The 26,600-nt window shown below is 40.5% G+C and overlaps 2 protein-coding genes and 1 non-coding gene across 3 annotated transcripts in view; 1 reads left to right on the forward strand and 2 right to left on the reverse strand.

Annotated features, from left to right (window-relative positions):
* SF3B3 (splicing factor 3b subunit 3) overlaps positions 1-4,884 on the reverse strand; it is a 46,843-nt gene extending 41,959 nt beyond the window's left edge. The window contains exons 1-4 of the mRNA XM_007940343.2: positions 4,815-4,884; positions 2,683-3,009; positions 1,853-2,025; positions 1,168-1,309 (exon numbers count right to left, since the gene is read on the reverse strand). Of these exons, the coding sequence (XP_007938534.1) occupies positions 1,168-1,309; positions 1,853-2,025; positions 2,683-3,009; positions 4,815-4,884 (712 nt within the window). The remainder of the gene's footprint in view (positions 1-1,167; positions 1,310-1,852; positions 2,026-2,682; positions 3,010-4,814) is intronic.
* LOC122149967 lies at positions 2,357-2,436 on the reverse strand. Its single transcript, XR_006163419.1, has one exon. It is a non-coding gene; the product is annotated as a small nucleolar RNA SNORD111 (small nucleolar RNA).
* A 2,589-nt stretch (positions 4,885-7,473) lies between the features above and the next one.
* COG4 (component of oligomeric golgi complex 4) overlaps positions 7,474-26,600 on the forward strand; it is a 32,669-nt gene continuing 13,542 nt past the window's right edge. Inside the window, exons 1-12 of the mRNA XM_007940345.2 lie at positions 7,474-7,665; positions 9,068-9,150; positions 9,844-9,958; positions 11,902-12,076; positions 12,855-13,048; positions 14,991-15,096; positions 17,976-18,133; positions 20,475-20,533; positions 22,802-22,935; positions 24,638-24,756; positions 25,301-25,467; positions 26,270-26,435. Of these exons, the coding sequence (XP_007938536.1) occupies positions 7,495-7,665; positions 9,068-9,150; positions 9,844-9,958; positions 11,902-12,076; positions 12,855-13,048; positions 14,991-15,096; positions 17,976-18,133; positions 20,475-20,533; positions 22,802-22,935; positions 24,638-24,756; positions 25,301-25,467; positions 26,270-26,435 (1,647 nt within the window). The 5' untranslated portion in view covers positions 7,474-7,494. The remainder of the gene's footprint in view (positions 7,666-9,067; positions 9,151-9,843; positions 9,959-11,901; positions 12,077-12,854; positions 13,049-14,990; positions 15,097-17,975; positions 18,134-20,474; positions 20,534-22,801; positions 22,936-24,637; positions 24,757-25,300; positions 25,468-26,269; positions 26,436-26,600) is intronic.

Below are 26,600 nucleotides of genomic sequence, written 5' to 3' on the forward strand. Positions count from 1 at the left end.
TCCTCGGAAGGAAGATGGGGCAATCTACTTCCGTAGTGATACTGCCTCGGAAACCCAAGGAGGGGTCGCTATGAGTCAGGTTTGACTCGACGGCACCTAACAACAACACAGCAGCTCACAAACTTTGTCTCATGACATTGACTCCAATTTCCCACAGCGCAACAGCTCCCCTCGCACTTCCTCCCCATAGTTACCTCTTCCTTGTGTCCCTCCCTCCCATGCACTCCTGCCCACCTCAGCTGTCTTCCTGTGCATACGCAGCCCTTCTATTTTCCCATGATTGATCTCTCCAAAGAGTGCACCTACCTAATGTAAATGTTCAGCTCATATGCCTGTCTTTTGTTTGGCTGGAAGCCACAGGAGTGGGTTCATTTCTAGACCTGAAGGGCAGCTGGGGGCCATAGTCTCAGTGATTCCACCAGGCTCTATCAGACCAGCAAACCTGATCGTTCCCACCCACCTTTTTTAAATGATTTTGAGTTTTGTTCCGCATCACTCTCCCACTCTATCCAGAATCTCTTATATAGATACCCAAATGGTTGACAGTGGTAAGCCTGGTATCATCTAGTTCTTCTGGTCTTATAGTTGTATAAGCTGAGGATTGCATGGTTTACCAATCCTTGGACTAACGGTTTCCATGTTTCTTTGATAAAAACAAAGTATGTAGCTTTTTACTTTTTTGAAAAACATATTTAATAGATTAACGTCTATTTCTTAATTTCTTCGTGGACCAATTTTGCTAACAGTTTTCAAACTGCATCTAAGTTTTCAAATTCATCAACCTATGTAGCTTTATCTTCATAGGTTTGTCTATTTCACTTGTATTTTCAAAGAACCAAATTTTTATTTTCTTAGTAAGAGAGGAAGACTGACTACAATCAAAATATCATACAAACCGTAATTAATATTCCAAGTTCACTGCTCTCCTGGTGCTTTCCTTCCTGCCCTCTTTAGAGTAAGAGTTACTAACCTGTCTCTTATCATACAAGACTTCTTCATCACTCTACCACATTAACTTCTAAACTAGCCATAAGTCTGTATCTAGCATACACAAGGTATAGAGGTTTACTATAAATAGATTAACTTCCAAATCCTATTAAATAAACCCTCTGATGTTTGGGCATAAAACAAACCAATGAGGGTACAGAGCAGCTATGAGAAAAGTACCTGTAATTAGGAAGTTGCCGTGTTCCTCCAAAGGCTCACTGTATTTTCGGACCACGTGGTTTAAACCAAGGTCTAACTCATAGAAAGTAAGTGTCTGTTGGGTATTAGCTGCTGCTTCACCTGTTGGATCGTTGTCTGCTTCCTACAGAGGAACACAGTAGCAAAAAGTCCAATCAGTATCATAAAATCACAGAACTCTTAAAGCTGGAAAGGAAGGACTTCAGAACCCATTATACAAGTGAGGGTGAGGATACATTATATAAATATAGATCCATAAATGCCAAATGGTTTGCCAAAGTTCATGCTACTAGATAAGGGCAGAACTAGAACAAGAATCCAGATCTCCTAATTGGGGTCCAGACTTCCCTCTACTGATGGACTCTGCCTTCTACTCAAGGCAAAGCAAGAAATGCTCTGGCTTTCACTACTTCCTTATGAAATAATTCCTCCAAAACAATCTCATCTTTTTCAAGCAGCTTTTCCCAATTCCTTACTTTTACAGGGAGTCTGTTCAGTTCAAAGCTAAGTGCTATTTTATTGCCATTCCAAAGAATTTCAAAAGGTATTTGGAATGCAGGAAACGAGTGAGATAACTATAAAATATGCACAATAAAGAAAAAAATCCTATAAAAGCACAAAGGTAATTGGAAGAATACTGAAGAGAAAGAGACGTGATTCCCATTACCTCATAATCCATTTCCAGACAAGCAAACATTGGATTTTCAAATCCCACATCTACTCCAACAACATGATACACCAAAGTGTTTGCTTTGTGGGCTTCCAAGGGAGAAGAAATGGTAAGCCGGGCTGCAGCATCTCTGTTCAAAATATACACCAATTTCTGTTTCTCAATGGCACCTGTAGTCAAAGGAGACCAAATATACAAGATCTCCAAATAGTAAGAGGTGTTCAAATGACACGATTAAAAAAAAAAAAATTAACACACCACTAAATCTCTACACCTTTTAAACTCAGGATTCCACTACCATTAGAATAGAAGAGACACTACTTTGCTCCCCTACTCCTGTTAGGAATCTTAATATTTCACTAAGTCTTTGAAAATTTTTTAATGTGCCATACAGATACAAAGGTAGTGAGAACCTAAAAAACCATTCATAAAACTGCTAGCTTTAGTTTTTGAATTAAAGCTAATGATTTGGGAGACTGCACATAGAAGGTTGCTCTCTAAAGGCCTCATCAGATACACAAAAGTTTCTTCAAGACATTTATCAGCGAAGAGACATGAAAGTGAATCATCACTTCAGGCTGATGAAAGCAACCAAATCCATTATATAACAATGAAAGACCATTCACTGCTCATCTTGAAAAACACCTATTTCCCCATTGTTTTAAAAGGAAAATGCAACTTTAAGCCATGAATTCATTCAAATATGGTGCCAAACTTTACTCATCTAAGTGATGCACTGGCACACTGCCAAGATCACAGCATTATTATCCTAAACTGAGCATCTAGAAAAATCAGAGGTACGCCACTAAACAGAGCAAGTCACTCACTGATCATAACAGCTCTTCCTTTGGGATCCACAGCCAAGAACTGGCCAGGAACGATGCGGCGGCATCCACTCTTGCCAAACGTTTCTTGGTGAATTTTCTCAAACATGTTCTTAGATGGCTGGTACTCCAGGATAACAATGCGGCCTGAGTCACTGCCAACCACAATGTAGTCTTTAGTGCCACCTGTCAGCCTAAAGGCCATGAGAGATCGGATAACACCAAATACTTCCACAGTCAAGAGTGTATGTACTTTGCCAGTGTTGGGATCAGGGCGCAGCAGCTCCAAGATCTTCCCACGAGAAACAACAATTTCCTGTTGTTTGGTTCCTAGGTCACCAAATAAAGAACATAAGCAACTAGACCTAATCTATAAAGTGAACTGGATGGATAAAAAAACACCACTAGAGGTAAACGTAACTGACTCAGGGGCTCAGTGTTTTCAGTTAAGTTTCTTCTATTTGAAAAGGTACGTTTCCTAGAATTGAAATGCTCCAACGAAAATGGTACGAAAGTAAAAAAGCCTTTTCAAAAATAGTCATACAGCTTACTTTCTGTGCAGTTTGAAGTATTATCTCAAACAAATTTTAAAGCTGACATCTAATAACTTTATTTCTAAATCCACTCCTAAAAAATTCATCCGCTTTTATAACTGCAAACACATTCAAACGCATGACAGCTAGTTTTGTCCCCATTGTTGTCTGCCTGCTACATAATTCCATCTAGATGAGCTTATTAACTTTAAACTAAGTATTTAACATATGTAAATATCCCTTCTCCCAATATCAACTATCCTGTTATCAAGGTAACTCATTTTCTGCCACCCAGCCTGGAAACTCTTCATTTTCTTTCTATTCCCCTTGCCCTAGTCCATGTCTTTATTATCTAATGTCAGACAGGCATCCTGATTTCCCCACCCCTAACCATCCCAATCCATTCTGATTTATAAAATGCCACCATTTATCCTGTCACCTTACTTCCCAAAATGTCCTTTGGGATCCAGATAAGATTAATTACTATAAAATATTTGGATCACAAAGCATTATATAAATTACAACTTTCTCTCAATGGCTCAAAGAAATCTTTCCATAATTTTAGGGGGAAAAAAAGCTTGTTTCTGAAGCATAAAATTAGTATTAGTAACATTTTTTCAAACATTCCACTACTCAAATCCCAGCAGAGAATCACTGTGGTATAAACCTAAATTCATGTATACAGAAACTACACGTAACTCCCTTTATTAAATGTAGCAAGGAATAACTAAATTATCAGAGTGAACACTTCAGACCCTTAATCAAAGTCCCTTAACAAAGATTAAGAAAATAATGTGTGCAGCCAGACAACTAGGCTGCTGCTCATTTAACAATGCAATCAGTGTTCAGATTTGAATCTCAACAAAATTAAAAAATTCTCTACAAAATCATAGGCCTTCTGTGTTACCTGGGATTAACTTTACTCACAAAAATTTAACCTTCAAAGAGTAAAACTGCGTTTTCTGTACAACAGTAACCCATTTCTGTAATCCTCTATTGCTTAATGCTTCTTAATCTAATTATTTGAAATTTCCCACAATCTGACTTTGATTCATCTTTCCAAATGTATTCCCCCATCACATCAGCTCATTACGCATGGCAGAGTAGGGGAACAGCCATTAGCAAATGAGCTCTTGCTTCTACTCAGCTGTACTCTCTATGGAAACTTCACTTTCCATTCTCTAAAAGTCCTTCAAGCTAAAGTTCACTCTCTTTTTTTAAATTATTCTCCTTTGATAGCCTGACAACACCTTTAGACACTCTTTCTATCCAACCTGATGTCAAATTCAAGATCAAGGATCTTGTCTTACATGTCTCTACATTTCACAGCAACACAGAACCTGGCAAAAATCATTGTAATGGTGAACTAGGAACTGTATCTGATATTAGGTAACAGATAATGCCCCTCAATTTCATACCAAACCTTGTACATCTGTTTATAAGACTTTATAACTGAAAACAATAGTTGGTAAATGTGACTGAACTAAATACAGCTTGTCTTGTACATTCATATAAATTTATCTTATAAACAGAAAAAATTTCCTCTGTAAGAGATAAACAAAATGTGTATTACTTCAGAAAGAAAATAACTGGAGAACTTACCAGAGAAGTTGCCATGAATGGCAAAGCTGATGCCGGTGGCTCGCTGCAAAGTCAAGTTATACAGGAACATGGTGGCGCTGGCAGCAAAACTAAGCCACCTTAGTCCACCGTTCAGGCCTTGGTTATAAAACACTTGAGTCAAAGCAAGCTAAGGGCATATGAAAGTAACAAAATATCAGCTGGGAAATTGTTATTTTAGTAGACACTTCTGCCTGTAAACTTCTTGCTGAAGTGCACTGAAGAACAACATATTAGTACTAAGCTATAAGCTTTGTCTGATCTGACAATAACCCTTTAAAGAAAGTGGTGTTATACCAATTTAGAGATAAGGAAACTAAAACTCAGAAATTAAATCATTTGCCTAGGGCCTCTTAACAAATAGTGGGATGTTGGGAGCTAGGATTTGTACTGCCTATTTGCCTTTTGTCAGATACTAGAAGAGCTATATCGACGTATTTGAATATACATTCACATGGTTCAGAATTCAGAAGTACAATGACGCTTACTCCAACCCAGTTCTCCTCCCTAGGGGAATCAATTTTATCATGCTACACTGTAGACCTCCAAATATATATAGCAGCAAAAACATTCATTCACAATACAGCTTATTCTCCTTTAATCAGAAGTGGGATGCTATATACAATGAGACTACCCTACACTTTATTTTTCATTATTTCACTTTTCTTGGAAATAGAAGCTCTGGTGGCATAGTGCCTAAGGCATATGACTGCTAACCAGAAGGCTGGCAGTTCAAACCCACCAGCCACTCCTTGAAGGGAAGATTGGGCAATCGGCAGAGACACCAACTCCGAAACCTAAGAAGGGGTCACTCACTATGAGTCCAATCGACTAGAGGACAATGTTTGTTTTTTGTGTATCTTGGAGACAGCAATAAACAAAGGGTTTTCTCATTTCTAACTGAGGTGTTTCTGCCATAAACAGTTACCCCAAACTACAGCTACAAACAATTACAGTGAAGAAATAAACTGAGTTATTTTTCCTCAATGGACCTAGTTATACACGAAAACGAAATGGAGAAATCCAAATTGGTACATAATGTATGGATTTCATTTCACCCTTTTATCAGTTAAAATAACTAAGTAAATGTCTTTATAATCGTTCTGAACAAGGGTAAAGCAGGGTGAGCAAAACAGGAAAAGAGCTGGAAATAGGTCCCGAGACACAAAAGTTTTTGTTTGAAATTAAGGAGCATCTTTAATGCTCTTTTAGAATCATCGGGAAAATGACGGAAAGGGTCGGAGATAGAATATGCAAATGACAGACCAGAAAAAAGTCGAAACCATTGGCTAAAGCTAAAGCTTCTCCCCACCCCCACCCCTGCGCTCCAGGCTACTTTTCATTCTCTTTAGCGGTTCCGAAGGCTCGGCCTACTTTTCCAGTTTTATAACTGATGCCATCCATTACAAACCTAGTAGCTACTCCCTGGGAAATGAAGGTATGTTTTGGAGAAAAATCAACCTAGAGCTACAAGAACTATCAGAAACCATTAATGCCCAAAACTTGGTAAACTCCGCGACTTCCTCAATTTGTTTTCTCTCCTCTAGAAAAAGACCTAGTATGAGTGCTCGCAGGAGCTGTAGTCGCCTAGTGCCTAAGGCACTTGACTGCTTACCAGAAGGGTGGTGGTTCAAACCCACCAGCCACTGGTCGGAAGGAAGGTTGGGCAATCTACTTCCGTAGTGCTATCACCCTAGGAAACCCAAGTGGGGTCCGACTCCATGGCAGTTGAGCTTGGTTTTGGTTTTTTGGGATTAGTGCTCGCTGTACCTCCTCCATGTGCCAAAAGAATTATCTCGAGATTATTTCCCCCCATTTTGGAAATGAGAAAAATAAAGCTCACAAGGAGACAACAGGTTGCCTAAGGTTGAGGAGTACCTGAGTACCACAACAAAAATTCAAGCCAAGGGCTTGATTCCAATAATAGTTTCCGTTGTTTACCGGTTTCAACATTGTGCGTTTTTCCACCTTCCTGTGTGTCGCTCACACTTCCCATGGGGAAACCTCCCTCCTATTCCTTCCCTCATGTCCTGTGCCTCAGCGGCCACAGGGCCTGAAAGCGAAATGATCTCTAAAACGCTGTATTTAAGCCAGGAATCGTTCCTACCCTGTTAACTATAACGGAAATGGTTCCAGATTTGCGCCCCTTGCGTTCCCCACATCTTCAAACTACCGACTTCCAGGGCCTAGGTTATTTCAGACCTCCACCAAAGGTTCGGCCTACCCTCCTACACGGGCACCCTCCATCTCCCCAAGTTCAAGTTACACATGACGCCGCTTTTTTACCCTGCAGCGGGAAGGATGGCGTAGATAACAGACGGATGGTGAGTTCCTTCGATGCCTAACACATAGACAACGCCAGGCGACCGCCGTTCCCCGTTAGCTCTCAAAACGGAGAGCTTCCGGTGAAGCGCGGCGGGGAAAGATCCCCGACCCACGCCTGAAGAATATATACAATTTTATTAAATGCTTCCGCCTTGTTTCCACATGCATTAAAAACTATGTGAACATAGTTTATGCCATCCCTTTTTCTGTGAGACTAGAAAAGGAGTATCATTTTGAGAGGTAAGCTTTAAAAAAAATTCGTCGGGCACTTAAGCGGGCAGCCCCAAAGACCCGTCGCGCCACCAAGACGGGGGCCTCGCGGGACAGGAAGCACCGAATGGGGACTAAAATGGCGGATTCCACGTCCCCTCAGAAATTGTCAGGGGTTCCTCCGCCGCCTGAGCGGGTGGGAGGTAGCCGCTGCTCGGAAATCTCCATCGAGCTCATTCGCTCCCTGACTGAGCTGCAGGAGCTGGAGGCTGTGTACGAACGGCTTTGTGGCGAGGAGGTGGGGGACTGAGCCTCCTTTTCTTCAACGAGGATCTAGGGGCAGCGTCTGAGAAACGCGGGCTGTGGGAAGCTGTCTCCTTACTTGAGGGAACAAAAAAGCACGTTCCCGAGGAGCAGGAGTGTAGTTGGATAACTGGGGAGACATGCCATCTCTTCACTCGATCGGACGCCCCCGCGCTGAATTTCCCTGTTATCTGAGCCATCTGGAATTGACCCCTTGACTCTCCCTCGCGATTGATTTCCCTGGCCCTTAGGAATAGAGTTCTCCACCGGAGTAAAGTGAGACTGAGAGTATATCCCAACTGGGTCGGCAGAATAAGAATAGAGGCTCTTTTGCATTGGCTTAGAAGTTTGAATATTACGAAATGTTTTTTACTCTGTTATCTCATTTAAGCGAGAAGTCATTGCAAATAAACTTAAATTATTTTAAGACTTGTGGTAGAGAATGCTTTTTAAGGTAATTTTAGCATTTTAGTTCAGTGCACTGTTTTGTAGAACCTTGAGCTTTAAAGACCCAGGCAAGACTATCTAATCTTGTATAAGTAACTCCATCTTTTGGGCATCTGTCAGGCCCTTGACACCCAATACTCCTAAACTCCCACTGAGTCAGTCAGTAACGTAGGGAAAAATTAAAGCGCTCTTCCAGAAAGAATTGTATTTGTGGTGATGGCTGTCATGGGGGAAGTTTTCCTCTGGATTCTAGTGGGTAATGTTAATAAAAATGGATAGCTAATAGTAATGGGTAACTTATTAAACACACAGCATACACCACATACCATATTAAGGACTTTATGTATGTTACTCTGTTATATTCGTCCAACAATCCTCAAAACCAAAACCAAACTCATTGCCATTGAGACAATTCCAACTCATAGCGACCCACTTTGGGTTTCAGAGTTGGTAAATCTTTATGGAAGTAGATTACTTCATTTTCCTTCCGCAGAGTGGCTTGGTGGCTTTGAATCGCCAACCTTCTGGTTTGCAGTCAAATGCCTTAGGCACTACACCACCAGAGCTCTTACTATCCCTCTTCTACAGATGAAGAAACTGGAAAGAAGAGTACATGAATTGATAATACAATAAATGGCTTGGCTGAGATAGAATTGGATTGCCATTTTGGAACTTTTTTGGGTTTGGCCATTATGGCTTAAATGCATTCCTGTTAGCCACTATGCTAATGATACTGATTAAAGGTTCATCTTCTCCTTCTGTGGTGCTAATATAGATGTAATAAGATACACATTAAGTAATCATAATTCAATAAGACAAGTACAAAAATAGAGTCCTAGTATAAGAAAAGAAGACATTTGAAATTTGATTAGCTGAAGCTAAGTGGTTGGATTAGATAATTTTTAAGGTTTCTCTGACTATTCTGATGATAAGATGTTTCTCTGTTTCAGAAAGTGGTAGAGAGAGAGCTAGATGCCCTTTTGGAGCAGCAAAATACCATTGAAAGTAAGATGGTCAGTCTCCACCGAATGAGGTAAGTCTGTGCATCTGGGCAAAAGCTGTTGTAAATTTCCTGCAGAAGTCACTGGATAAGTTGCCATTTTTCCTAATTTTCTGTTACAAAGTGGCAATTGAAATATGGAGGGAAATTACATCAAGGTAAAGTGAATACTGAAAGATACAGTTCAGTGGTTCTCAAAGTGTGATCCTTCACCAGCATCACTTCATGATGTGGAAGCATGTTAGAAAGGCCAATTCTGGCGCCTAAGCCCAAACCTACTGGATTGGAAACTCTAGGGGTGGGTTCCAGGAATCTGTGTTTTCACAAGCAGCTGGGTGATTTTGATGCACAGCCTAAGTATGAGAACCACTGTATACAGACTATGTAGTGGTAAAATTTGTTCCTTGATCTCATCCTCTCTAATTGTTGGTTAATGCTTTTTTTTGGTCACTTAACAATTAGGAGACTCTATTGTCTAGTCCTTTGACTCCACCTATTAGACATATCTTTAGTAGTTGCAGAAATTAATTTTCTAGGAAGTATAGGTCTGAGTTTACAGTAAAATTCATTTTAAAAAATGATCTATGTAGAGCAAATTCAGATAAGGGTTGTGGGGAAGTACAAAAGAAATAGAAAACTTTGTCTCCATCTGCAAAATAAATTTTTCTGTCTCATTCCCACTCTCTGCTCCCATGGATATGTGTATGGTAACAACTGTGTCTCCAGTCCCAACCTGCAGTTGATTGAGGGAGATGCAAAGCAACTGGCTGGAATGATCACCTTTACCTGCAGCCTAGCCGAGAATGTATCTAGCAAAGTCCGTCAGCTTGACCTGGCCAAGGTAAACCCATTGAGCTCCCCCTCCCCCTCAATGGCTGAATTTTTATAAGAAGATCTCTAGGCCTTTCTTCTGAGATGCCTCTGGGTGAACTTGAACCTCCAACTATTTAGCTAGCAGCTGAGTGGAATCGCTGTTTGTACCACCCAGAGACTCTCCCATTGAGCTTTTGATGTTTAATTTAGTAGAGCGTGGTAAAGATTAAAATAGCATCATCCACTAACAATCAGATGTGAGATACCGAAACGAGACAAAACTCTAGACTACTATTTATGAATGTAAACAAAAATCCTCAATAAAATGTAAGCAAACCCACTTTTCAGATGTGGAACTGTACTTACTCCAAATAATAGAGAGGTCTATAAAGTGAATAGTAACACTCAGGAGGAACAAGCTTATCAGAACAATCAACCATCCACGACCAAAAGGGTAGCATTGGCCCAAAAACAAAGTAGAGAAGGCAGGAAGGGTCAGGAAAGATGGGAAGATGGAAACAGGGAATTCAGGGAGAAAGTGAGAAGAGTGCTTTTACATTGAAGAGCTAGCAACTAATGTCACAAAACAAATGTGTTTAAATTGTTGAATGGGAAACTAATTTACTCTATAAACTTTCACCCAAACTACAATAAAATGTAAGTGTGTGTGTGTATGTGTAAACCAAATCCAGCAGCATATAAAAAGGGATTATACACCATGACCAATTGAGATATATCCCAGGAATACAAAGTTGCTTTAAAAATCAATATACCATTTGATAGATTAAGGGACAAAAATTATATAATCATCTGAATAAATGCAGAAAAAGTATTTGACATAATTCAACACCCTTCATGATAAAAAACATTGAACAAACTAGAAATAGAAGGGAACTTTCTCAACCTGAAAAAGAATATCTGTGAAAAGCCCACGGCTAACATCATACTTAATTGTGAAAGGCTAAATGCTTTCCCCCTGAAATTGAGAAGAAGACAAGGATGACTGTTCTCCCTACTTCTTTTGGAATTTGTGCTGGAGCTTCTAGCCAGGACAAATAGGCAAATTCTGTTTGTATGGACAAATGATTTATTTTACCAGAAGCAGGAATAATAATGACACATACTTACTTGGCATATATTGTTACGTTTATCTGGATCATCTAGATTGGAAAAGAGGAAATTGAATGTGATTCACTTACGTAACTTTAAAATTTCTAGCAGTCATTTTTAAAAAGTAGAAAGAATAGGTGGAATTAACTTTAATAATATTCAACTCATTATATCTAAAATGCCATTTCACTATGTAATGATTATAATACAATATTGATAAGACATTTTACTCTTTTTTTGTACCAAGTCTTTGAAATCCAGTGTCTGTCTGACACCTGTGGTACATCTCAATTTGGAATAGCCACACTTCAGGTACTCAAAAGCCACATGTGGTTAATGTCTGGGCTCTTGAACAAGTCAGTCCCAGCCCCTGTGAAATAGTACAGCTCTTCCTGACTTCTTCAGACTTTGCAAAAATAAATCCACCATAAAGCACCATAGCATAGAGCCACCAATTCACATACTGGTTATATTGGTGTTTTTTTTTTTTTTAAATCATGATGTTTGTTCTAAAAGAATATACTTTGTACATATTTTATTTACTTTATTACTAAACTTTATCTTGTCTTGTTCTCAAAATGTCAAATACATTCTGGCTCTATTACAATATATGCCAGATATAAATACGGACTATTCCCATTCCTGCTTCCATTAAAATAAATCACTTGACCACATAAACAGAATTGTGTGATCCCTGTCAGTGCTCTTGATCATCATCAATAAGAGTTTGGTGAGTTTTGTGAGCTCACCAGTAAAAGGACCTTTGGTTAACTGGATTCAGATTCCTGAATCTTCCTACATCCTAGAGAGAGATTTTTGAAAAAATTGGACCTTCTTTCTTAACACGGCCTCTTTTTGCAGAATCGCCTCTATCAGGCCATCCAGAGAGCCGATGACATCTTGGACCTGAAGTTCTGCATGGATGGAGTTCAGACTGCTTTGAGGAATGAAGATTATGAGCAGGCTGCAGCCCACATTCATCGCTACTTATGCCTGGACAAGTCAGTCATTGAGCTCAGCCGACAGGGCAAAGAAGGTCAGCTTTCCAAACTATTGATGACTAGTTTGGTTACAGGTATCTGTAATCTGAACAAGGCAAACTCAACCAGCAAAAAGGCACCTGTTAAGAAGTTTTTTTATCTGGTAGTAGGCCCTGTATAGGTCCTATACCATTCCAGTACAGATACTGTTATTCCCATTTTATGGAAAAAGAAACTGATTCTATAGCTGGTGGGTTCTCTCCACTTTATTATATTATCTACTTATAAAATTCTTACTTGATATTCTGGGTCCTCCATGATCTTGACTCATGTGATTTGTTTGTGCATTCATTTATTGTGTATTTGTCAAGCTCCTCTGTGTGCTAAGGTAATACTCTGCAGTCTTTGCACCTTTCCATTTCTGTTTTTTCTCTCATTTCATTCTCTTTGCCTGCAGTGTATGTCCTTCCTATGCAGATGCCAAAATTCTTTTTAAAAAAAATCCTGCCCATCTTTAACAGATGGGATATCACCTTCTCTAGGAAAACTTTTCTGAGTACTTCAACCAGAAGTGTGACTTTTTGGCACCTTTCTAATAGCACTCTTGTACATTAAATTTTATTATAGTTATTTGTGCACAAACTTTGTCTTTCACTTCATTGTAATTTTTATGATAAACAGGATCATGACTGATTTATCTTTTAATCATCCATATTAGCTAGTACAGTGTCTTGACCCACGCCAAGTGCTTAATGCATGTTAGAGTGAGTACTAGTGCACAGACTAAGTGGGATGGACCTGACATTTAATTCTTCTTTTCTCCCCTTTGAGCAGGCAGCATGATTGATGCCAACCTGAAACTGCTACAGGAAGCTGAGCAGCGTCTCAAAGCCATTGTAACAGAGAAGTTTGCTGTTGCCACCAAAGAAGGGGATCTGCCCCAGGTGGAGCGCTTCTTCAAGATCTTCCCATTACTGGGTTTGCATGAGGAGGGATTAAGCAAGTTCTCAGAATACCTTTGCAAGCAGGTATGGACCCTGATTACTTGGCCTGCAGATTGGGGCGCTGTATAAATCCAGTTTGTGTGGTTACTTCTCTCTTCTGGATATGACTCCCCTTTCCACTCTTGCTATAGCCTGGAAGGAATGCAGGCATTCCACACACCTGTTTACTGCCAGGCTACTGAGTGTCCAGCACTGCTCAGACATCTGATGATGCGCATTTATTTTTGACACACCAGGTGAAAAAAAAAAAAAAAACCCTCCATCCTGACTCACAGTGAGCCTGCCTTGGGTTTCCGAGGTACTATCTCTACAAAAGTAGGTTGCCCAGTCTTCCTTCTGAGGAGTGGCTGGTGGGTTTGAACCGCCAGCCTTCTGGTTAGAAGTCAAGTGCTTTAGCCATTATGCTACCAGAACTCCTAGGTAAAGTAAAGGAAAATTAAAATGCAAGTTGTCTGATAAGATAAATCTTCCTTTGTAAGGTGTCAGTCAGGGCTCAGCTTCTTTTAACAGCAATTTGAGTTCTTGGTTAGTGGTTTTAAGACTTTATAACCAGGGCTGAATTTTAAAATAAGCTACCCTGTCTTGAAGTAGATAGGTCTCTTAAGGTTAAATCCTGAGGGGGAAGGAGGCAGTAAGCTTCAGTTAAAGTCTCAAGTGAGGCCCCTTCCCTTTGTTGTTGTTAGGTACCCTGCAGTCACTTTTAGGTCATAGAGTAATCTTTGCAAGAGTAGATCTACAGGTCTTTCTTGCACAGAGCCAAGCTGCTAGGTGGGTATTGCCAACCTTTCAGTTACCAGCCAAGCACTTAACCATTATGCCAGCAAGGCTCCTTCCCCTTAGCTGGAGAGAAGTAAATCACGGCAGGCTTGTGTGCAGAGGATTGTTTGTTTTTAAACTACGTGTCAGGGTACATCTTGCCCCTCCCCTAGTTCTCTAAAATGAAACACTCTTCTGCCATTAGGGAAGAAAGCGTGTGCTGACACATTTTACTTTCCAATGTATATTGCTTGTTAAGTTAAACAAACAAGGTACAGAACAGTATGCTATCATTTCTACTTAAAATGAAGGGGATGCCAATAAAGATCCATGTTTGTATAAGCATAGAATATTTTGGAAGAGTTAACAGAGGTTGCCTCTGAAGAGCAGAATTGGGAGATCAAGAAACATTGGTAAGAGGAAGAATCAGTTTTCATTTGATTGTCTAAGTGAGGTGGTTTTTACCCATTCTAAAAAATTCATAAATTAAAATTAAATGCAACTGCCCTCTGGCACTTTTTTTATCAGTACTCTGCCACCTGAGACCTAGAAACAGTTTATACTTTTTAACTTGTTTTTAAAATTATGCATCTTCTTCATTCCATCAACTAACTGAGAATTGCTGTTTTGTACTAATACAGTATTGTACAAAACCCACAAAATGTTATAAAATAAAAATAAAAATAACTATATTACTTAATAAATATGACTAAAAGTAGTTAAAATGCAGGTGAGATACATTTTAGGTTGGAAACATTGTGTGACCCAGCAACATTTTTACATAATACAGGGCAATCCTATTTTGCCTTGTAATGCATTAAAAGTCCCTTCCATCATACCCAGATTCCTTGTCCTGCTCAACCAAGTACCATTAATGATAGCAATTTACACTTGGAGAAAATTACTAAAAGTGGGCACTGTCTGTCTTAGCTAATGATAGTACATATTTTTGAAAAGAAAAAAAAACATTGTTTATACCTCTAAATGGAAGAAGAGCTACCACCATACTCAAGTTCCTTATTCTGCCTGAAGCTCAGATAACTCAGAACCTCCCAAGAGAAGTCTCATTGTGCTGCCCAGCCTTCCAAGCATCAAGGAAAAGAAAAAAAGAGAGCCACTGGGAATTTTCCTTTCTGGAAAACTGAGACATGCCTGGTGTGAGGTTGGCCTTTCATCTGAGAAATATATGTGCATGTTTTACTTTTATTAGGTAGCCAGTAAAGCTGAGGAGAATCTACTCTTAGTGCTGGGGACAGACATGAATGATCGAAGAGCTGCAGTCATCTTCGCAGATACTCTCACACTGCTGTTTGAAGGTGAGCCCCTTTCTGCACTCAGACATTTCAGACTCTTACATCCCAACCCTTTCTTCTCTCCTCTTATTCTTATTGTTGTTAGGTGCTGTTGAGTTGACTCTGACAGGAGCCCCATGTACAACAGAATGAAACACAGTGCCTCTTCCTGCTCTGTACTCACAGTCCTTGCTATGCTTGAGCCCATCATTGCAGCCACTTTGTTAATCCATCTCTTTGAGAGCCTTCTGCTTTACCAAGCATGATATTGTTCTCCATAGACTGGTCCTTTCTGACAGCATGACCAAAGTATGTGAGATGAAGTCTGGCCATTCTCACTTCTCAGGAACGTTTCAGCTGTACTTCTTCCAAGACAGGTTTGTTCATTCTTCTGGTAGTCCATGTTATTTTCAGTATTCTTCACCAATGCCACGATTCAAATGCATCAGTTCTTCTTCAGTGATCCTTATTCATTGTGCAGCTTTCACATGCATGAGACTATTGAAAATACCATGGCTTGGGTCAGGCTCACCTTAGTCCTCAAAGTGACATCTTTGCTCATTAATATTTTAAAGAGGTCTTTTGCAGCAGATTTACCCAGTGCATCACAATGTCTGATTTGTTGACTGCTGCTTCTGTGGATGTTGATTCTGAATCCAAGCAAAATGAAATTTTTGATAACTTCAGTCTTTTTTTCAGTTATCATGATGTTGTTTATTGGTCCATTTGTGAGGATTTTCATTTTCTTTATGTTGAGGTGTAACCCATACTGCAGACTGTAGTCTTTGATCTTCATCAGTAAGTGCTTCAAGTCCTCTTCACTTTCACCAAGCAAAGTTGAGTCATCTGCATATCGCAAGTTATTAGTAAGTCTTCCTCTTGTCCTGATGTCATGTTCTTCATAGAGTCCACCTTCTCGCATTTGCTCAGCATACAGACTGAATAAGTATGGTGAAAGGATACAACCCTGATGCACACCTTTCCTAATTTTAAACCATGTAGTATCCCTTTGTTTTGTTCAAGCAATTGCCTCTTGGTCTATGTACAGGTTCCTCCCCCTATTATGATCGCTTTAATTCCATCCTGTAGTTTACTGTATATTGATTTATTAGTTGCTGATTCAGCAAAGATTTGTTAGAGTCTATCAGGTCTTTGAAGTCCCTTGGTGGTGTAAACAGTTAACACACTTGTCAATTAACCGAAGGTTGGTGGTTTGAGGCTGCCCAAGACAGCTCAGAAGAAAGGCCTGCCAGTCTACTTCCAAAACATCAGCTCCTTGAAAACTCTATAGAATATGTAGAAATACTTGAATTGTCATGTTTTGTTGTGTACATTTTCACCACAATTAAAACAAAAAAAATGTGGTCAATAAATTTTATCACTGTAAAAAGTCGAATTGGCAAAAGTTGTGTGTGATACATATATTTACAATAGTAACAAAAAAAAAGTAGCTGCTGAGTCTACTTATGTACAACCAAACACCTCGTGGATTTAGTTCCTTGGTTTGGAAGTTTAGAGTCATAGTTTTAAGGGACATCCCAGTTAATTGCCTAATAATGGATTTAGTGCTTCTGTCCTACCTCTTAGTTCATTGTGTAGTGCCTGGGGTCTTGAAAGCTTGCAAGCGGCCACCCAACACACAACACTGGTCTCTATTCACCTAGAACAACAGAGGAAAAAGACTCAGGAATAGGAGGAGGATATGGACTGTGTGGCTAATTTCCTCCATGAACATCTGTTTCCTTTGCCCTAAGACCAGAAGAACTGGATGGTGCCCAGCTACTATTATGGAACATTTTGACCAAAGATTCCATTGAAGAGTCCTGATCAAAAGGGAAAATGCAGAATAGAATTTGAAATTCTCATGGTCTCTAGACTTTCTGGAACCATGGAGGGTGGATGAACTCCTGAAACTATTGCCCTGAGATAATCTTTAAACCTTAAACCAGAAATATCCTCTGAAGTCTTCTGTAAACCAAACAAAGCTTAACTAGTGAAAAGGTCTGCCGTGAGCATTACGCTCTTTTAAGAACTAGCTATATGGAATCAAACGGACAACAGCAACTCAAAACCTTGATAGGAACTTTAAAGGGCGGTGAGTTTATGTTAATGAGGGAGAAACTACTCAGAAAAGGAGGGTGTGAATGGTTGCACAACTTAAAGAATATCAGTTTAACTAAATGGTACATGTAGAAGCTGTTGAATTGGTGTACATTTTGTTGTGTATATTGTCATCAACAAAATAAAATTGCAAAGGAAAAAAAAAAAAAAGGAAACCCTATGAAACACAGTTCTACCCTGACCCTCATGGAGTTGCAATGAGTTGGAATCAACTCATAGCAACCAGTAACGGGTAGTTAGCTGTTTTTATCCTCTCTAGCACTTAAGACCAAACTCTAAGAGTAAATTTAACTCTAAGGTCAATTACTGGAAAGAGGGTGATGCTGATTTCCAAAATTGCACCTGAAGAAAGCAGTATCTATATAACTTACCAAATGCCTCCTGGCATACAAAGCACTGTGCATCTTTAACAACCAAACCTACTTAGCAAATACTTGAATCTTAAACATATTTGCATTCTTTTCAGAAGGTGAAGCAACCCAAAAGAGTTGATCTTTGGGTTAATCGTAAGGAGCTCTGGTGGTATAGTGGTTAAGGCGTTTGGCTGCTAACCAAAATCTCAGTGGTTTAAACCCATCAACCACTCCACAGAAGAAAGATGGAGCATTCTGCTTCCATAAAGATTTACAGGCTTAGAAACCCAGCAGGGTCACTATCAGTCAAAATTGACTCAATGGCAGTGAGTTTGGTTTCATTTTGGTTTGGGGTTAGTCTTGGAAGAAAAGAGTTTATTTTGTGAGAAGAATATTTGGAATCTAACCCTCTCACTTTCTCCCTTTCAGGGATTGCCCGTATTGTGGAGACCCACCAACCAATAGTGGAGACTTACTATGGGCCAGGGAAACTTTACACCCTGATAAAATATCTGCAGGTGGAATGTGACAGACAAGTGGAGAAGGTGGTAGACAAGTTCATCAAGCAGAGGGACTACCACCAGCAGGTGAGCAGGGGGAGCTACAGAGAGTTTGGGAGCAGCTTTAGCCAGGGACATTGAACAGAATAAACTGAAGATTTTTAAAGAAAAAAGGTGCACACAGGAGAAAAATAGATGCAAAATGCAAATGACCTGCATCTTGCCCAGCACCAGCTTACTTTGGACTTCCGGTGGCATTACAGTGACGGTGGCCTCAATACATGATGTCGTTGTTGTTATTATGTGCCGTCAAGTCAGCCCTGACTCATAGTGACCCCTCCTTGGGTTTCCGAGGCAGTATCACTACGGAAGTAGGATTGCCCAACCTTCCTTCCGAGGAGTGGCTGGTGGGTTTGAACCGCCAGCCTTCTGGTTAGCAGTCAAGTGCCTTAGCCACTATGCTACCAGAGCTCCCTCAATACTGGAGGAGGAGAAAGAAAGGGACGTGGGACACGAGTCTTTGACCAGTTCTCTATCACATTGTGCAACGGTGCCCTCTGGTGACATAATTAAGAATTTTCTTCCTTTTTAATTTTGATTGTGATTTGGATGAAAGTTTACGGAGCAATTTCATTTTCCATATAGCCAGTTCATACACATTTTGTTTCATGACATCGACTGCAATTCCCCACAGTGTGACAGCTCTCCTCCCAATTCCTCCCTGTAGTTACCTCTTTCCTGTGTCCTTTCCTGTGCATTCCTGCTCCCACCCCCCAAGCTAGCTTCCCCCTGTGCAAATACTGCCCTTCTGTTCTCCCATGATTGATCATTTTAAGGAGTGTATGTACCATGTGTAAATGTTCACCCTATATGCCTGTCTGTTGTTTGGCTGGAAGATATGGGAGTAAGTTCAATTCCAGGCTCAAAGGGTAACTAGGAGCCATACATAGTCTTTGGGGGTCTCACGAGGCTCTATCAGACCAGTAAACCTGGTCTTTTTTTAATTGATTTTGAGTTTTGTTCCACATTGTTCTCCCATTCTATCCAGGATCCCCTGCACTGATCCCTTTCCAAGTGGTTGACATTGGTAGCCAGGCACCATCTAGTTCTTCTGGTCTCATGGTTATATAGGCTGAGGTTGGCATGGTGCACTAGTACCTTGGAGTAATTATTTCCATGCATTCTTCATTCTTCTTTGCTCTGGATGAGGAGAGACCAATTGTTGCACCTAGGTGGCCACTTGCAAGGTTTTAAGACCCCAGTCACTACTCACCAAAGTAGGATATAGAACAATATTTTTGTGTAGTATGTTATGCTAGGTGAGCTTGAGGTCCCCTGTGACCATGGTCCCAAGCCCACAGGTCCAACTACTTGCTCCATCAGAGTGGTTGGGTGTAGCTAAGAACTTACTGTAAGTTTGCCCCATTAGTTCTATTTATATGGACATTCTTACAGCACATACAAATGCATGTATAGAAATATCATTTGCCAACCTTACATGTGGTCATGGTATATTCCCTTTTGCCAAGACATACCTGATAATTCAGGCTGTCTACCCATCTATTTACCCATGGATTAATGTTTGTCATCACTGATAACACAGTATTGTGTATATAAGAGTGTTTGTCTTTACTGTCTATACCTCTTGTACACCTCTCTCTGTCTTCCTTTTCCTTAGTGTTACTGTGTTGATCACTCGATTTGGTATATTGCCTTTCCCTTCACCCAAATCAATACTTGTCTCTTACCTATCTAGAAATTTTCCCTCTCCCCCTCTCCCCTCCCTAAGAATTTTATTTCTTAATGTCCTATTTAATGTCAAGTCATCTGTCTCAGGAGTCCTGGGGTGGTGCAGATGGTTAATGTGCTCGGCTGTAACCGAACGTTTGTGGGTTTGAGTCTGCCCAGAAGCACCTCAGGAGGGAACCGTAACATTCAGCTGCTGAAGAATTGGCCATTGAAAACCCTATGGGGACAGCTCTGCTCTGATGTACAACGGGGCTGTCATGAGTTGGGGGGTGTGTGTGTGTGTTTTCATTTGTCTCAAATTTCCCTTTAGTTCCTTAAGTGCCTACAATAATGTTTGTTTGTACAGAACTTTATTTTTCCATTCCTTTGATCAGAGAAAGTAAGAGGGGAATAGAATTACAACTTCATTTCTAAAACTCCAGCTTAGAAGAGTCTAGACAGTAGTCACTGGAAGGCCATTAGCATCACTTTTACATGCAGTAGGAAGATAGCCTTAGAATCTAAGCCAAAAGTATACTATTGGCCCGTTGTCCTGAAAGCCTGCCTTTGGTTTGCAGGAGACGTAAGCTGGGTTAGCATACTAAATCTAAACGTTCTTGTATGTAAGTTTGGAATGACTAGCAAGAGGCGGAGAGGTGGGGAGTAGGGATGACGTTCTCATTTCTGTGGTGTATTGCAGTTCCGCCACGTCCAGAACAACTTGATGAGAAATTCTGTAACGGAAAGAATTGAACCAAGGTAATGAATAACTGTCTTTCCTTCAGCTCATAGGAGTTTGAGTTGGCAACCAGGTGTGATTCAGAGCCTACTCTATTACACTGTGGTCTATGTTTTTAAAATATTTTATTGATTATGTTTATTTTTCATTGTAACATGTCCTACTTACAAATGAGCATATATAATGTATGTGTGGTGTCTGGACCAGTCCCTGGAGAAGGACATCATGCTTGGTAAAGGGAAATAAATAGAGGAAGACCCTCAGTGAGATGGACTGACACAGTGGCTACAACAATGGGTGCAAACATAGCAACGTTTGTGAGGATGGTGCAGGACCAAGCAGTGTTTCACTCTGCTGTACACAGGGTCACGATGACTCGGAACCTACTCAGTGGCACCTCACAACAACACGTGTGATTTGCAAAGAGTAACAATCACTGTACTTACCAGCTATTTAAGAAATCGATTGTTGCCAATACCTCTAAAGCCCCCAGATTGACTCTTTTCCTCCTCTTCCTCTGCCAGAGGTACATGTTGTTACAAGAAGATCCAAACGTTACAAAAATGTATTAATTCAACCAACAATTTTTTACTAAATACCTGTTATATGCCAAATCTGGTCCTTGGTACTGGGGATATGGCAGCAAATCATTTAATCCAGGGGAAAAATTTGTTGACTGAATGTTTTTATAATGCTTGGCTTTTCTTTTAACAACACATTATTTTTGCTAAAAAAGTAAAAGTTTAAAATTTTAGGAGAGTAGTATTACCTCTGGGGGAAGAAAATGAGGAGACTCAAACCATGAAGTGTGTGTCCTGTAACTTTAGTTTTCTTTTTAAAAATTGTTTTGGCTATTCTGAGTCCCTTAAATTTCCATATGAATTTTAAGGTTAGTTTATAAGCATCTACAGAGAAGTCAGCTGGAATTTTGATGGAGATTATACTGATTAATAATAGCTTTTGAAGAGCAAAAAATTTTTCAACTTAATGAAATCTGGTTAATCAGTTTCTCTGTTTTATGGTTTATGCTTTTTTGTGTTCTTAGAAATCTTTGCCTATTCCAAGGTTGCAAATTTTTTTTTCCTCTTATATTTTCTTTTAGCTGATGTATAGCTTCAAGTTTTACATTTGGTCTTTGATCCATTTCAGTTACTTTGTGTATGATGTGAAGTAAGGGTCAGTGTTCAGTTTTCTCCTTATGAATAGATCTCAGAATTTTAATACTGGAAAAAAAAATCCCTAGACTTTATTCATCCAGCCCCCTTTGTTCTATAGGTGAGGAAATGGAATCGTCCAAGGTCACACAGCTATGATAGTAGTATCAATCTCTGGCTTTTCTCCCATTCCACCTCTCCTTAAGATACAAACGTTAGTTCTGTGAGTTCCTGTTTAGTTGAACTGAATGTCTGAATTCTAGAACCTTGCTACTAAAAGTGTTGTAGCAGTATTGGCACTACCTGAGGACTTGTTAGAAATACTGCGTCTCAGGCCCACTTCTGAACTATTGAGTCAGAAATGGCATTTTCACAAGATGCTGGGGGTGATTTGTGTGCACATCAGAAACTGAAAAGCACTGTTTCCAGTATCCAGGATTGTGGCACCTGGGTATCAGCCCCCACTTGATTCTACCATACAAGCTCTGGCAGCAAACCACTGGATTGTTGAATTTAAGGTAGCACTGCTTACTCATTAAGGCCTAATGTTTCCTTTACCCACTGTAATTTAGAGATGTAAATAAACCAAAGCCAAGACTTTTTAAAGTGACAGGACTTCTAAATGTTATTTTGTTTCTATCTCTAGCTATTGTTTGCATTAAAATGATCTATAACTTCTATGGGAGCTCTGGTAGCATAGTGGCTAAGACACTTGCCTGCTCACCAGAAGGCTGGAGGTTCAAACCCACCAGCCACTCCTCGGAAGGAAGGTTGGGCAATCCTACTTCCGTAGTGATACTGCCTCGGAAACCCAAGGAGGGGTCGCTATGAGTCAGGGCTGACTCGACGGCACATAACAACAACAACAACAACATAACTCCTATGAAAGGAAACACATTTCCTTCAACCTCATGGTTAGCTCTGGTGGGATTTTAGCAGGTGAAACATGTACACAGATAATATAGTTGACAGCCGTCTCTGATTGGAATTGGGTCGCAGAGCCAGGATGCTCATCTGGCAGAGTTGATCCTTCTGAGCTCAGTGGGGAGGGGGAGTTGGGAGTGTCTGCCCTGTAGCTGTTGTATGTGAGGGAATCCAGTGTACTGCCGCTTAGTCCTGTCCTCTACATCTCAGAGAACTGGACCCCATCCTGACTGAGGTCACTTTGATGAATGCCCGCAGCGAACTGTACCTGCGCTTCCTCAGGAAGAGGATCAGCTCAGATTTTGAGGTGGGAGACTCCATGGCCTCAGAAGAAGTAAAGCAAGGTAAAAGGTGTTTGCCATATTCTCTGAAAGGGCTGGGTCATATCATTTTCACTGTTTTTTTTTTTTTAACAGTTAAGCTACAGATCTCTTATAAAGGAAAAAACTTGGGATGCTTATCCCCTGGGGATCTGTGGACAAAATGACTCCAAGGTGGAAACCTAGACTTACTGCCTTTTGAATTAGACTGAACCTTTGTTTAGGTGATATGTGCATATAGTAAATAAACTGATTAAATATTTAAACAGTCCCATTAGGTACACATAGGAGCTGTGGTGGTGTAGTGCCTAACGCATTTGACTGGTAACCATAAGGCCGGTGGTTCAAACCCACCAGCCACTCCTCAGCAGGAAGACTGGGCAATCTACTTCCATAGTGATACCACCTTAGAAACCCAAGGAGGGGGCACTATGAGTTGGATCTGACTTGACGGCAGTGAGTTTGGTGAGTTTTGAGTATTAGGTACACATAACTGCAAATGTTCCTGAGGGAACTTTTGGGAGCCAGGGAAATATTCTAAAACTGAATAGTGGCAATTGTTGCACAACTCTAGAAAGTTCCTAAAACTTAATGAATTTTATAAATAGGTGAATTTCGTGATATACAAATTATGCTTCAATAAAGCTTTGGAAAAAAGGAAAACTCTTTTTCCTCCTCCCTCAGTCTTCCATCTCCCGCAGCCCCAATTTTTGATGGGTTAATGACATTGAAAAGAAGGTGTGCCGTAGCCTAATTTCATTTGTAAAATGACTTTTTCAGTTTTTAAGAAGATATCTCATTCCTGCTGAGCAAGTATATGCAGGGTTTCCTAAACTGGAGACTCAAAACCACCACAGCATCTGTGGCATTTTGCATGGCTTATCATACATGTCAGGGAGTTCTTCCTATGACCGAGGTGGCACTGCTCTGCATTGGTGTTTAAAGGAAGATGTGTGTTCATTTGGAGTTTGGTGCTGCTTGTGTTAATAATGGCCAGAGCTATCCTGGCCAATGCAGTAGCCACCAGCCACATGTGAACGTTTACATTTAAATCAATTAAAATTAAATAAAATTTAAAACTCAGATCCTCAGTCACATTAGACACATTTCAAGTGCTCAGCAGCTAGCAAGGCTAGTGGCTACCATATTACACCCACTGTTCTAGATGGAGAACATTTCTATGATTATAGAAAATTCTGTTGGGCAGCACTGGTTTAGAGAATGAAATGTTCTGTACCCAACATATTGTGTCTCTGCCCTGAAAGTCTGTATCATTTAACTTCTATAAATCAATTTTAAAGAAATAATAGAAAAGAAGTAGAAAGTTATTTGTACAAAAATATTCACTGTAATCTCTAATAAATGCTGACTGATCTCCAGTTATCTCTAGTAATAGCAAAACGTGGGGGAAACCCAGTTGTCTAAAAATAAGAGTATTTTCTTTTTAAATAAACGTATTATCCATCTGATAAAATACCACCCAGCCATTATAAATAAGAAGGCTATAAAGAAAAAAAAATTAGCAGGGTATATAGAAACATGGAAAGTATTTATGATACACATTTTAAAAGCAGAACACAAAATTATACTTAACGTGTAATAACTTTGTGAAATATATGCATATTTGGAACAAAGATTATAAAGGAACCTGAAAAAATGAAAAACTTAAAATTGATTATTTCCGTGAGAGAAGAAAAGTGTGTCTTCCTCTCTTGGCTGTCCTTAGAGCATCAGAAATGTCTGGATAAACTCCTCAATAACTGCCTGTTGAGCTGTACCATGCAGGAGCTGATTGGCTTGTATATTACCATGGAAGAGTACTTCATGAGGGAGACTGTCAATAAGGTAGGATGTGGCACATAATCTCTTGGAAATGGGCTTCCTATCCAAGAAGCTAGGCTTAAAGAAGTGGCTGAAGCATGTCACTTCTCTGGGTCCTGCTTTGAAAATGCTCTTACATGCAGAGTGAGTAGAGCTTGTTTTTATGGTTAAAGGCACCTTCATATGTGCTCCTCGTGTGTCTAGCCAGCTGGGACTTCTTTCCTAAGGAGCATAAAAAAACACATTAGCTCCTCAGGGACTGCGTGTTCCCTGACTCCTGGAGGTATGTAAGTGAGGAGCTCAGGAATGAAGGGCCTCTCCCGATGTCTTATGGGCCCAGGTTACAGATGTCCCCAAGACAGGTCCTAAATATCAGATTTCCTAACACATTGATCAATAAGAAGGTGAGCTATTTTGGCAAGAATGATCCACTCCAAGCTGAGGGCAGAATGAGCCATGTTGTGGGGGAAAATACGGATAAAGCAGAGAAAAAGGAGCAGACCCAGGGCCCACGTAACCAGAACCACCTCAGAACGTGCCCTCACTGGCTGCTTTGCCTTCTGGGTAGGCTGTGGCTCTGGACACTTACGAGAAGGGCCAGCTGACATCTAGTATGGTGGATGACGTCTTCTACATTGTTAAGAAGTGTATTGGGAGGGCTCTGTCCAGCTCCAGCATCGATTGTCTCTGTGCCATGATCAACCTCGCCACGACAGAGCTAGAGTCTGACTTCAGGTACTGTTGACACTCTTTCTTCTTTTCAGGAGGCAGAAAGTTCCTAGTCAAGCTTGATTGCAGGGGCAGATTTATTTCTTCCCTTTTTTTGTAGTTCATTTCTATACCAGACATAAGCTCCTATCATAACACACATCCTTGGCTCCAGGCAGTTGTCCAGAAGCCAGATATCTTCTGGGCCACATCTCTGGTCCTTGGGTGGGTTGGAGGGAACATTGGTTCTCACACCTAGGAAAGAGAACACGTGGTTCAGATGAAGGCAGTAAGTGTAATAACAACATAGTTACCATTGCTATAGGCCCTGCGCTGCATTAATCTGCTCTTATTTAGTCTTAATAACAATCCTATGAGGTAGGGACTATTAGGTCTGTTTTGTAGATGAGGAGACTAGGAGATCCAATGATTTGTCAAAGGTCTCATACCTCATAAGTGGTAGAATAAGGAAGACTCCAGAACTCACTGACTGAAAACCTATTCTGTCAAGTCTTAGTTGGAACTCTTACTAAGCTATACTGCCTCTTCTTGTGTTTGTTGGAGCTCGGTGGTGACAACTGAAGGCCTGTTGGGGAGTAAAGAATTGGCCACCCCTCTGTGTGTTCTTGCCACACGTAGCCCTTGAGGCTTATTGCTCACTCTCGTATCTTGGCTCCTGAAGGTCTCCAACAGTGGTCTCAAGGATTGGTGTTTCTCCAAAAGAGCAACTCCTGCTGCTGGGTCAGGGTGGTGGGCCTTTGGGTCTTGCCTCCTGGAACCCAGATTGAGTGCTATCAAGCCTGACTCCATCTGCCATTCTGCCCCCCAGGGATGTTCTGTGTAACAAGCTACGGATGGGCTTTCCAGCCACCACCCTCCAGGACATCCAGCGTGGGGTTACGAGTGCTGTTAACATCATGCACAGCAGCCTCCAGCAGGGCAAATTTGACACAAAAGGCATCGAGAGCACTGATGAGGCCAAGCTGTCCTTCCTGGTAGGTATCCTACAGGTCAGAAGCTGCGTCAGTTTATCTTGAGAGGTTAAACTGTGACCTCTAAGCTGTAGTATGCTCAGCCTTGAACTAGAGACTTTCCTCCAGTATCTGTGTAGAAGGAAACTTTCTCCTTTAAGGAGAGCTCCTCCTAGAAGATTCCCAAAC

Source organism: Orycteropus afer, unplaced genomic scaffold (genome assembly GCF_000298275.1).
Source record: "Orycteropus afer afer isolate SDZICR_OR568_19922 unplaced genomic scaffold, OryAfe1.0 scaffold00067, whole genome shotgun sequence".
Taxonomy (NCBI): domain Eukaryota; kingdom Metazoa; phylum Chordata; class Mammalia; order Tubulidentata; family Orycteropodidae; genus Orycteropus; species Orycteropus afer.